General features: G+C 36.8%; 3 protein-coding genes across 3 annotated transcripts; 1 reads left to right on the forward strand and 2 right to left on the reverse strand.

The window, feature by feature from the left end:
- Positions 1–582: 582 nt before the first annotated feature.
- On the forward strand, positions 583–2,811 carry LOC116165052 (epoxide hydrolase 4-like). The gene is made up of 2 exons (XM_031479326.1): positions 583–987; positions 1,662–2,811. The coding sequence occupies exons 1-2, from the start codon at positions 616–618 to the stop codon at positions 2,655–2,657; spliced, it is 1,368 nt and encodes a 455-aa protein (XP_031335186.1). The 5' UTR covers positions 583–615; the 3' UTR covers positions 2,658–2,811.
- A 4,921-nt stretch (positions 2,812–7,732) lies between these two features.
- On the reverse strand, positions 7,733–10,115 carry LOC116163502 (adenylyltransferase and sulfurtransferase MOCS3-like). Its single transcript, XM_031477455.1, has 7 exons — positions 9,413–10,115; positions 9,185–9,368; positions 9,015–9,135; positions 8,662–8,969; positions 8,386–8,612; positions 7,969–8,191; positions 7,733–7,915 (listed from the first exon to the last, which is right to left on the reverse strand). Exons 1-7 carry the CDS (start codon positions 9,518–9,520, stop codon positions 7,764–7,766), a joined length of 1,323 nt encoding a protein of 440 aa, XP_031333315.1. The 5' UTR covers positions 9,521–10,115; the 3' UTR covers positions 7,733–7,763.
- Positions 10,116–10,260: 145 nt separating this feature from the next.
- On the reverse strand, positions 10,261–11,879 carry LOC116163504 (F-box only protein 6-like). Its single transcript, XM_031477458.1, has 3 exons — positions 11,674–11,879; positions 10,872–11,573; positions 10,261–10,822 (listed from the first exon to the last, which is right to left on the reverse strand). The coding sequence occupies exons 1-3, from the start codon at positions 11,674–11,676 to the stop codon at positions 10,502–10,504; spliced, it is 1,026 nt and encodes a 341-aa protein (XP_031333318.1). The 5' UTR covers positions 11,677–11,879; the 3' UTR covers positions 10,261–10,501.
- Positions 11,880–12,154: the final 275 nt, after the last annotated feature.

The following is a 12,154-nucleotide window of genomic DNA, read 5'->3' on the forward strand; positions in this document are numbered from 1 at the left end:
CCCCCCCCCCTCTTCAAAAACCCTAAATGGCAACCCCATACTTGTGTCACATCGTTGGAGAGCTACTGCTTTCCAGAGGTATCAATAAAGTCAATAATCATTAAGCAGTTTTAGCAGTTGTTGATGTGTGGTAAATGAAGTTTTAAAATGTGTCCATACCGTAGAAAAGCGTCACACTGTGATGAAACTGATTTGCTTATCGTGTTAATACTTTGTATTATTTTGAGTTAATCTCGTTGTGCTAATCATATACAGCAATTAATTAACTTAAATTCGAACTGAAACATGATTAGAACTCCAAATGTTGAATATTCTGAAACGTCTTCATATGGACTACGTATAAATCAGTAACGGTAAAAAGCAGAGATTAACGTAATGGGTTACCTAGCTTTAATAATGATTTTCGTAAATTTCATAAGCAATAACGTGGGAATAAATGGAAAAAAGCCAAGAGCGATAGTTAAATCCAAGCGATGATGTGGTCATTACTTATGTTCATGATAGTACAGTCACTATAAATATTAAAATTCTCGTTGAACAAACTTTTTATCTCTTGCATTGCACCCATACCTACTCCACAATTATCGCATCTAAAACGTGGCTTTTGTCATCTATATGACGATGAGGGGACCCTCATATCGTCCGTTATCTCCTGATGTTAACCTTCGCCCTTATATAATATTCAATTTAGTTTTACTTCGCATCTCATCAAAGACTGACTATGTTAGTAATCAACTTTTTGATATTACTTACTGTTATACCGGTACACCAATTAAAATGAAAGGCAATTTTCGTACGGAATCAATTTCGTTATGTGATAAATTATGGATGGTAATACGGTCGATAGGTGTCGGGCTTTGGGTAATGTGCAAATATTTCTTCAAGAAAGTCTGCTATCCGAATTCAGCAGTGAGCGCTCCTCTGAATAAACAACCGGCCTGTTTAGTTGACGCTACATTTGGTCACCATAAATACGTCAAAATTCAGGTAAATATATTTTTGAAAACTTCTTTGAGTGCATCCCTTTATTGGTGGACTAGTGTATTTGTTTACCTTGGGAATCGTATAGTGTATAAAAATGCTATGGTAATAATAAAGTGATGACGGAATAAAGTGTCCAAAAACTGTATGAGATTTATTATCAAAATTATCAGATAATCGATGTAGCGGAGTAAATGGCGCCTTGAATCATTTTCATCATGCCATGTTCACAAAAACCATAGGACCTTCCTATAACGATTTGGTTTCCAGTTTGCACCTTAAAGCTAAGCAACACCAACACGTCAAAGTGAATCTATACTTAAATTGGACAATTATCTAACTTTTTAAATTGCTTCATTAATAATTGTAACGCAAACACCCCAAAACTTCAGCAAAAAGCTCCTTTTATCATTATACATTCATCGTACTTACTTGCATCCAGAATTCAAAAATTAATTCATCTGAAGACATGCAAAACGGGCAGCACAGTCAACTCGCAGATATTTTTATGTTCGACTGTATTTAGTATTTAAAAATTCAAAAAGCAATAGTAAATCATTACTAGTCAAATCACTTACTAGTTACCGTATGCCCGGCTTTCAAAATTAACCACTTCAAATACGAGTATGATCGTTCATTAACCTAATATGAGATAATACCTAATTACGTTTTTCTTTTAGCACACGAAATTTCACTACGTAGAGGCAGGACAGCACAATTTGCCAGTTGTACTACTATTACATGGATTTCCAGATTTTTGGATTAGTTGGAGGTATCAATTGCCAATTTTGTCCACGCACTTTCATGTGATAGCTTTAGATCTGAAAGGTTTTGGCGATTCGGAAAAACCATTGTGGCGCAGAAGTTATAAGCTGAAGAGGATATTACAAGAACTGAAAGCATTTATAAAAACATTGGGAATTTCGGAATGTTCAATAATTGGCCATGACTTGGGAGGCTTGCTAGGATGGTTTTTAGTACACGATTCGCCAGAGCTTGTGGATAAATTTATAGCTGTATCTTGTCCTCATCCGAATGTCTACTGGAAAACGCTTACTCCGCAGTACATTTTCAATTCAAATTGGGTGGATTTTGTTCAACTACCTTATTTACCGGAAATGGACGCACTTCTAGATGATCTCAAAATATTAACAGTAAGTCACAAGCATTTATATCAAAAAGATGACTACTTAGAAGCATACAAATACTCATTTTCGCGTATGGAAGACTGGACCGGGCCGATGAACTACTATCGCAATTTACCATACATTCGCGTTTGTAAATCCACGGATCAAATCAAGGTTAAAACGCTACTGGTACAAGGAGACAAAAATCACAACATCAATTTAGAAGGCGTGATCAGATCAACGGAGTATTGCGAAAAGTTCCTATTAAGAGTAATAGAAGGAACCGGCCATTTTCCACATCAAGAGAATCCAGACTTGTTTAATAGAGAAATCCTGAAGTTCCTACAAATACAAAACAATCCCAAATTATCGGATAAGGTGCCATCTAAAACTATCATGGGTCGGTTTATCGGAGCTGGTTCTTCTATCGTGAGATATGGAAATTCTGTTTTAGTTAACGTGCAGAATAAAACCAAAAATGGGGTACTGGCAAATATTCCTAGTATAGGAAGAAATAAAGAAGACTGCTCTATCTCTAACCCTGACTAGATCATTGTGCAGTAAAATGAAGAAATGGCCAAAACTTTTTGTGGTGTTACTGGTTTTTAAAATGCCGAATCACACTACAAACTGTACTCTTTTTAATTGTTCCTATATGTATTTAATTGTCATTTTTGTTATTTATAAAAATTAACGATTTTAAGTAGTACCTATACCTACCAATGTAAACCTTTTTTCTTAAACTGTGGTTATTACAGGTACAAACTATTGATAGACGATAGTATAGTAAGCATGGACATTTCCAAAATTGAACATTCCAATATTAGTCCAGTCAAATAAGAAAAAATAAAAACATTAATTGGTAAAGATCTGAATTTTGGTAAACATGTTCATTAGTGTTCCCCATTGGACATACTAAAAGTCCCCGTCAAAATCTGTTGCGCTCGAGGCACCATCTTGGAAAAAAGGAGCACTTGTTCAGTTTCTTGCCTGTATATCGGCAACAATTATTGACACGGAAAAATAGCTCAGATAAAAAATATAGTTTATTAAATTGCCCATAAAAAAGCACATTAACATTTTTTTGTATGCCCAATACTTTAGCTATAATCCGACATCGAATAGGGAATCAAGTATCCTGAGCTCTCGAAACAGGCGCGCAGATATTTTTTTACAACTTTTTACAAATCATTAAATTTATTGAAAACTGTGCCAGTATTTCTTATATATGAGAAGTCGTCGCACTCAAGCTTGGTATGAGACACGTTTAAAGGTTTCTCATAAAACTCTCTCTCTCTCTCTCTCAATAGAACTTTCATCTTCAATGTGAGCAGTTAAGCACTGAGTGTGGACTGGAAGCCTTCAGTGACCGAACAGGGTCAAGGAAATCGTGGACTCTCCTTCAACTCCACAGTTCGGGAGATTTTTCATATCCACAAACCTTCTGAACTTGCTGATTAATACGAAACGTGTGTTGCTGCGCCGCTGCAGCCGTAGGGGGTAACAGTGCGGTTAGATTCGGCTGACCCTTGTATGCGTATTTTCTGCAGGTCTGATAACGATGTCGGTTTAAATATCTCTCATTAGCAGGCACGTTGTATGCAGAGAACGGCGTTCTCCAGCTTCAGAAATCATTTCGTGGCCCCAACAATTTTAATCATTTTCGCTTACCTTTTTGAAAAAAAACATGATGTCGTATCATGAAACATTATGTCATTGCTAGAATGCTTTATCGCAAGACGATTCTGTTCATTTTTTGGTGCTTTTACAGCTTTCGGTGTAGCCATAAAAAAGACGGCCTCCTTCCTATAACTACGATGCGGGGCCTAAACGCTTTCTGACGCATTCAACGTGAGATTACAGCTAAAGTATGGGAGATACAAAAAAAATGTAAATACTCTTTTTTATAGGGAATTTAGTAAACTATATTTTTCATGTAAACTATTTCTTCGTATCAGTAATAGTTGCCGAGACATGGGCAAAAAACTGGAAAAGTGTACCGTTCTTCGAGCGCAACAGATTTTGACAGGGACTTTTAGTATGTTCAATAGAAAGTCCCAATAAATGTGTATACCAAAATTCAGATCTTTACCGATTAATGTTTTTATTTGTCCAAAATTGCGCTAATTTGACTGGACTATATTAATGAGTTTCACATTGATGCTCATTTTTTGCTGATTTAATAGTTTGTGAAGTTTCTCCTAGAAACTTCTCTGATGGTCGTGTTATGTATAAACCATTTATTAGCGCATTTTTTAAGAATTAAAAAAAATGTGCTATTGTTTACGTTTTGTTCGTCCGGACCCACTTCTACCGTTTTGAACTAGGTACCTACTTCTATGGGAATGGTCCTAGAGTCCTGGATTTTTTTGCAGTAGGCAGCCTAGATACCTTAATTGAAGGTGTGCCAGACGGCCATCAAATTTCGCTGTCTAAAAGGGGCCCCCCCTCAGATGCTGTTTTTGAAAGTAAAACGTGCATAGCTTTTACATACGAAAACCAACTGGTCTCAGATTTTGCATACGCATGCCCTTAGTGGTGCTAAGTTAAAGTTTAGGAAATGGCACTTTCCCGTGCGACTCTTTTTCGAGATCAGTGAGCGATGGGGCCCGGGGGGGGGGGGGTCTAATTACAGGTCTCAACTACTGCTCTTCTTCTGTCCTCTTATCATAGTAGGGGGGGGGGGGGGGGGAACTAGTTTTATCCTTCATGGTACTCTAATGAAAAGTCTCAACGAAAGCAATTAATTTCTACCAACCATAGCCCTCCTCCTCGACCTCTTACCGTGATTGGGTATATTCCCTTATACCTCAAGAATGGATTGTCGGAAGAGGGTAGGTTCCTACTCACAAACGGCGATCCACAATATCATTGGTCTAATCAACATCCGTGTAAAGTTCTAGTATCGACACCCAGTGCTCTTCGTTTGGGCAGGCCTGGGACTGGCTGGAATAATTGACGGTAATCTGCCAAATCCGGCCGGGGCGTAAGCGGCAGGTACATGCTGCAGCCTACACTAGTTCCTGATACCTCTTGAACTCCTGTCCTTTCGCCAGCTTGAATCGATTCTTCATCGGTGCGACGTAGCGATCTGATGGCAGCTAACGGCGCTGAATCATACGCATAACTTTCTTCGACTTGTCTCTTTCGATCTTTATTCCTACAAAATTTTGGACTTCACTCATCAGGTCAGTCATTTCAAACTCCTTCGCAAGGCACGCTTTCACAATCCGAACAAGCACGTCATCAACGTATATGACAGGGATCACAGAGGTCCTTAGCACTGCGGCTGAAACCCATCCTCTACACGAACGTGTTGAAGGCGTTCATTCCGTTGTCGTGAAGTTTTTTTCAGTCCATAAAGCGAGAGATTAAAACGGAAGACTAGGCCTTCCTTCTTCACGAAGCCTTGTTCTAGCTTACACATGAATATTTCTTCTGAAAAACCGCCTTAACGTTCATTTGATGGACGGCCATTCCTTCATGATTTCCAAGCGCAAAAACTGCTGCAGCCGCGCCACCTGGGAATACGTCTCCGAATAACCAAAACCTCACTTCTGGATAAATCCTCTGGCGACCAGCCTCGTTTTGTATCGTCCTGGTTCCCCATCTTCAGCTGGCTGAAGCCACAACGCCCCAATCACTAATCCACCCAGGGTGCGGTTCATCGTCTCGCTGGTACCATTCTGCTCGGAGGTACCTATACAGTACAGGGGACTCAATTTGCAATCCCTTCTGACGACACAATCCCATAAAACACCATGTTTTGGTATTCCCCGCCATTATCCCATTTAAATCTAGAAATCTACGCTGACCGCCGACACCACTGCCTCGTAATGCTTGCTTTTTTCCGCATTTGGTAAGTACACCATGACGAAATGACTTCAGTCATCCGTGAACCTCACAAAATACCACTTTCCGTTTCGACTGGTTTCGACCAACCGGTGTAATCGACCCGCATACATCCGAGAGTATGACTTCCAAAACTCGCGACGACCGTTTACCCTCAAACGCCGAGAAGAGTTGACGTGTTTGTTTACCAACGATGCTTGGTTCGCACTAATACACTTTTGGCCGAAACGTTACACTTCGCGACCGGCAATCCGGTCACCAAGTTTTTATTGATTAGCTGTTCGACCTGGCATAATAATGCCATAAATCGAGACCCACTCGAAAACGAATCGACCGATTTTAAAAAATCAAACGTCAAAATAATGGACTTCGAAAGATCTTTCAAACAAACTATTACTCGATAATACTCGATACCACCTTGACCCTGGGCGGCAGAGGGTGAAGTAGTTTTTGGATAAAAAGTTGTCCCCCTTGCCAAATCTTTTGACGTGTCTCGGCGTTTTTTCCGTTAATCAGTGGTTTTTGATAAATCCGTGGTGGGAAGTTTTCAAATGGACACCCTGTATATGGCATAAAGTAAACCGTTTTTTTGCACCGAGAACATGGCCACCACACGAAAATTTGCCTCAAAGCACAGCATTGCGCTTGAATCTTGATAGGATATTATCAGTCCCCTTTCTTCCATAGTCTAAGCCACAGACCAAAAAATAAAGAGATTATAACGGTGGTGAGAAATAGCATAGCACCCCCCCCTCCCCCCATTCCATTCTTATAACCTCCTTTTGATCCATTTCCGTCACGTTCCCTTTTAATGCAAGTTCTCTCTTTCTATTTATTACACGTAGGTAAGCTTAGACCAAGGTTGTTTTAAAATAAAATAACCTTGAGCTTAGACTATGAAAGAAAGGGGACTGATAATATCCTATCAAGGCGTTGAAGCCTGGGGCGGCCATATTTTCGGAGCCAAATTTTTATTTTCGTGATTATGAGATCCTTTAAGTCTCGAAATGTGCGATTAAAAACATTATTGGACAATGGTACATTGTAGCGCACGGAAGTGATAGCCAAAAAACATACGAGTTTCACAGGTACAAATGTGGGCTTCACATTACGATCATTATTATCACTCCTCACTCTTTGCTTCTTTAAGCACGTAAGTGCGAAATGTCCAATGAATAAAGGAAATGTCCGTCGTTTAGACATGAAAGTTAGATGGCTCTGCTTATATTATTTTTTCCAAGTTGCCAACTGTAAGTAAATATTGGGTAAGTCAAAATTGCATTGCCGGCTTGGGAGACCCCTGAACATTACAGCGGTAAAGTAAAATTCTATTTTACTTACAATTAATGGGTTAAACCCCCCCCCCCCCTTCCACAACCCAAAATTAATGACTTCCCTAAGTCATAATCTATCTTCGTACCAAATTTGAGTTTTGTAGTCGCGGTGGTCATGCACTTGTTAACTTAAGCAAGAACAAAACTTAAATCAAAGCGTATACCACCCTTTATATACAAGTGAAGGATCTTATATATTTTTCTTAGTTTTATAGCATTTGTAACAATGCATTTTGTTGCTGTTGCTACAAATGCTACAATAACAATTCACCCCAATTGCCCACTCCCGCCCTAGAATCAGAGCAAAAATCAAATTTTTTTAACAATAATTTCCATTTCAGAACAATTAATGCAAAACCGCAATGATAAATCAAGGGGCCTTTAGTTTTATAAGCCAATGCTAGTTTCATCATAAAAATGAAAAAAAATACTGATAGCTTCAACATAGTTACAATTTTATTAGAACTAATCAATATATTGGAAATGCTGGGTCCACTTGCTTTGCAAACGAATGTAGGCCTCCTGTAATGTTCAAAAAAGTAAAGTTACTATCCCTGAACTGATCCCTCAATTTGACGACTGCTCGTTGTGAATCATTCCCTCGCCTGCAGAGAACGTATACTACAATTACAAAGATTACCTTTATTAATTAACTTTCAAAAATTCCTCCTCACCATCCTTTTCACCACTATGTATAGCAAGTAACTCTTTTAAAAAATCAAGATGTTCATCTTTTTCAATATCCTGATATGGTATGTTAATGGAATTAGTCAAATGGCACATTTCATACTCCACAGATGGTCGTACATCAATCACAATAGGGGCTTGTTCATATACTTTACTGAATTGAATAACATTCATGCATTCACTATTGCTCAGAATCTCAATATTTATCACCTAGAATAATAAATTAATAATAAACCATCAATCTCAATGAAATGTGGAAACTACTCCCCAAATTTGATATGTACATATGACCAGTAGTGCATACATACAACAAATATATTATTCGTAATTAGCCCAAATTACGCATGAAAAGTCCCAAATTAATTTTTAAAAATGCGAAGACGTGTAGAAGAATCAATATTAACCTTATCGTGCGCCCGTGTACCACAAAACTGTTCATAATCAATCAGTTTTGTAATGCTCGGATGAGACCCACAAACTTGACAATCCAAATTTTTATTTCGTAGTTTAACATTACGGAATGTAGTATTGGAACCATCAAATAGTAATAAACGCCCATTTAGAACTCCTGATGTATCAGCAATTATTTTAACTGTTTCTAATGCTTGTAAGGACCCTATAACACCTGGAACTGTCACACCGAATTATAACTCTCAAATTTGTACGCATTTCTGATATACCAATGCCCACAACACCTCCATCTCCACAACTAGTCACAGAATCTGGTGCAGGAGGGACTGGGAATAAACACCGATAGCATGGTCCATTTTTGTAGTTGTATACAGTTAGTTGCCCCTCCAGCTGTAATGCGCTCCCGGATACCAGAGGAATTTTTTTTAAAACGCAGGCGTCATTTAGCAAGTAACGTGTTGGAACATTATCTGTACAATCTATAACAACATCAAAGTTTTCCTTGGTCAGTAATCCCATTAAAGATTCAGAGTTTACATGCAGATGCAACGGGTTAACCTTTACGTTGCTATTAATGCTGCAAGCATTTGGTTTTTAAAGGAAAGTAAAGTAAGATACCAACTTTGATAATTTTCCCAGTGCAGACTCAACCTTCGGTACTCCAACATCAGCTTCAGTATGCAAAATTTGTCTGTGTAAATTTGTCAATTCAACTTCATCATTATCAACTATTGTAAGGTGACCTACGATACATCATACATGGATGTGACAGCAGTGAAGTACATGCATTACCCACGCCTGCCGCCACTAAATACAAAGCTGCTGGGCATCCCAAACCACCCGCCCCTACAATCAACACGTTGCTTTGTTTTAAGGCATTTTGACCTGCAACCCCAATTGCAGGTACAAGCATTTGACGACTATACCTAGTTATTTCATCTGTTGTAAAATGGTTGCTATAATGCTTAACGATTTGCTAAAACATATCTGAGAATGAATTAGTTTAAACAATCAGTTTACCTTTTTAACACTTTTTAGTAACTGTAGTCGTGCCTCTTTTTGTTTCAATTCTTGTTTCAGCACTTCAATCTCTTTTTCTAATTGTTCAACCTCTGTTTCTTCTGGCATTTCCTTTATTATGGACTCGTAGAAATTAAAATTATGCTTGGTTTTCTTTTCCGTGTTTTAAAAACAATGCAAGGTTAAAAATTTGCAGGTTAACCAAAGAATAGAGTCAACAAAAAAAGAACATGTCATAAAATTGAATGATGGCTGCATTCAATAAACAATAGGGGGGTTGAATAATATACAATGGTTGAATGCTCTTGAGTCTTGACAATGCAAGATTGTGAGCGAAAAAGCGCTACGCCGCACCGCGGAAGTACGCGACGGCCATAATGCTGTAAGTTACTTTTTCTGTTCTCCACATGCATTGTAGACGTAACAAAATCAAAACAAAAAAAGGTATGGTTATGCTGGGCGTCATATAAAGGCACGCATGCGTACCGCTATTCTTAACATTTTTGATTTTTGGGTTTAAAATCGTTACTTGGAGAGATATTTAAAAACTAAAAAAAACTTTCTTTAGGGAACTCTTTCTGTTCTTTTAGATGATGCAAATGAGATCTAAAAGAAAAAAAAAACCTAATTTCAAAAAGGGTTATGTTTAAGTATGTATGTTTAAAAAAAACTCAAAATAAGTTCAAAATTAAAAGAAAAACATTTTGAGTGACATTTGACACAAGCAATGTACATGAACAATCGAATTTCTTTAATAAAAAACTTGAATTTAACTTAGTCACATGTTTCAGTTCCTCTTTCGTTTGTTATATAATTTGTAATGCGAGTCAAAAAATAAAAACATTGTGAACGATTAAACTTCTGATATTCATAAAACACATTACTGTACAATAAAAGAAAGTAAAAATATTTATAAAATTCACAGCAATCCATCAACAATTCATTTATTCATATTCAATATCTAAATAATGATTAATTATCACTTAAATATTGTACATGATTTTTAGGCACTGATGGATCTGGGGCTCCTTACACACACACAACAATTAACTTTAATACCTTTTTCTACAAAAAATTTGATTACAAATATTATTGATAAGCCTCGCGTATATTACGCCTAACATGGGGCGGATATCTGCAAATAGGACGAATTCTTTCAATTTCAATTTCCATAAAATAATTATCTAAATTCTCTCCATTAGTTTTGTATTCTGTTTTACTAAATCGTTTTGGTTGTTTCTGACCAAGATTATTCAATGGCAATGGATCGATCGAATCAAACAACAATTTTACCACACCACCTGCCATTTTACTGCCATAATGACCGGCCCAAAATTGGGTATCACGACCATCATGCTCAAATGAAATTCCTTCAACTCCCTCAGGATACTGTGTAATCAAGATTTCTATCTAAAATAAGGTTTTTAGAAAAACTTCACCTACAAAGCAAGTTACTAACTTTATTCCACTTTCGTCCTTCCCATTGCTTAACTGTCTGTCCAGCAGACGGTTTTGCAATTGTAACATCAGGAATTATTCCCAAGTAACTGCAACGCAATCTATACAAACTACCACAATCGAACCTACCACATGTCCATTCGCTTAAATAAATATGAGGCTTGTAGTTTGACAAAATGTATCGAAACAATTTACTTTGACCAAATTTCACTACTTGAATTTTTTTACAATTACCGTACGATGTTGCAAAACAGCTTGTTTTATTTTCAAATTCCGGTTCCTCTATGTTTAAAGCATCTGCACCATCTGGAGGATCTTCAACGACGAATTTATCTCCCCCATTTTCTATAATTTCCCAATTATTGAATGAATCTTGACCACTTCCATTTTTCAGTAAATTTATATCAAAATACTCTGTGGAAAAGCGACAATAAAATATATACCACGGCAACTTCTTAGGCTTGCGTTGGAACTTTCTTCTATAAATTATCGACCATAAAGGAAATGATTTGATTAAGAGATTCCATTTTTTGCATACTATGCTATATCTCAAAAGTACTTTGGGGTCTACGAAGCTCAAAATATGAAGAAGTATTTCTTCAGGGATGTGCATATTGCATAAAAATAAACCATTTTCAGTATCTACTTCTGTATATTCTTCTCTTAGAAATAAAGGAAGATAAGACGCTACCTCCATATCACTCTAAAGAAAAACAAATGAAATCAAGTATTATTGCACTTTTAAGAAACACAAATGATTCATAATATAAAATTTTATTCAAGTAAGCATTCTTGTGACTTACCATTTTCAATTTAAAAAATGATATTCCCAATATGGTGCAATATTCTCATTTAGTTATTTTTTAATTTTTAATCACATTTAGATTGATCAGCTGCTCACTTCGGCAATCCTCGACATATCACCTTCCAATATTTTAACCACCACAGAATAAATGATTAACAACAGGGTGACTCATGCAAAATGTGAGATTTTTTAGTGCCGATACCAAAACTACTCTATAATTCTTTGATTTTTCACTATGTACTAGCATTGGTTATAATTATATTTTTCTTTCTTTTTTTTAAATTGCTTATCAAAACACCGGTCTACAGCATTTTTGCGCATGGGACATATATCTTATTTTTATTGCTTGTATAGCCACATATAAGAATTAGAACAAAAAAAGGTTACGTATTTGATTTTGTGTAAAAAAAATTCAAAAAACCAAAAAAATAAAAATACCTTTAAAATCTTACATAGGAATGATTTATTAAACCCCTTGA

This window comes from Photinus pyralis, unplaced genomic scaffold (assembly GCF_008802855.1).
Source record: "Photinus pyralis isolate 1611_PpyrPB1 unplaced genomic scaffold, Ppyr1.3 Ppyr1.4_LG2, whole genome shotgun sequence".
Lineage (NCBI taxonomy): Eukaryota > Metazoa > Arthropoda > Insecta > Coleoptera > Lampyridae > Photinus > Photinus pyralis.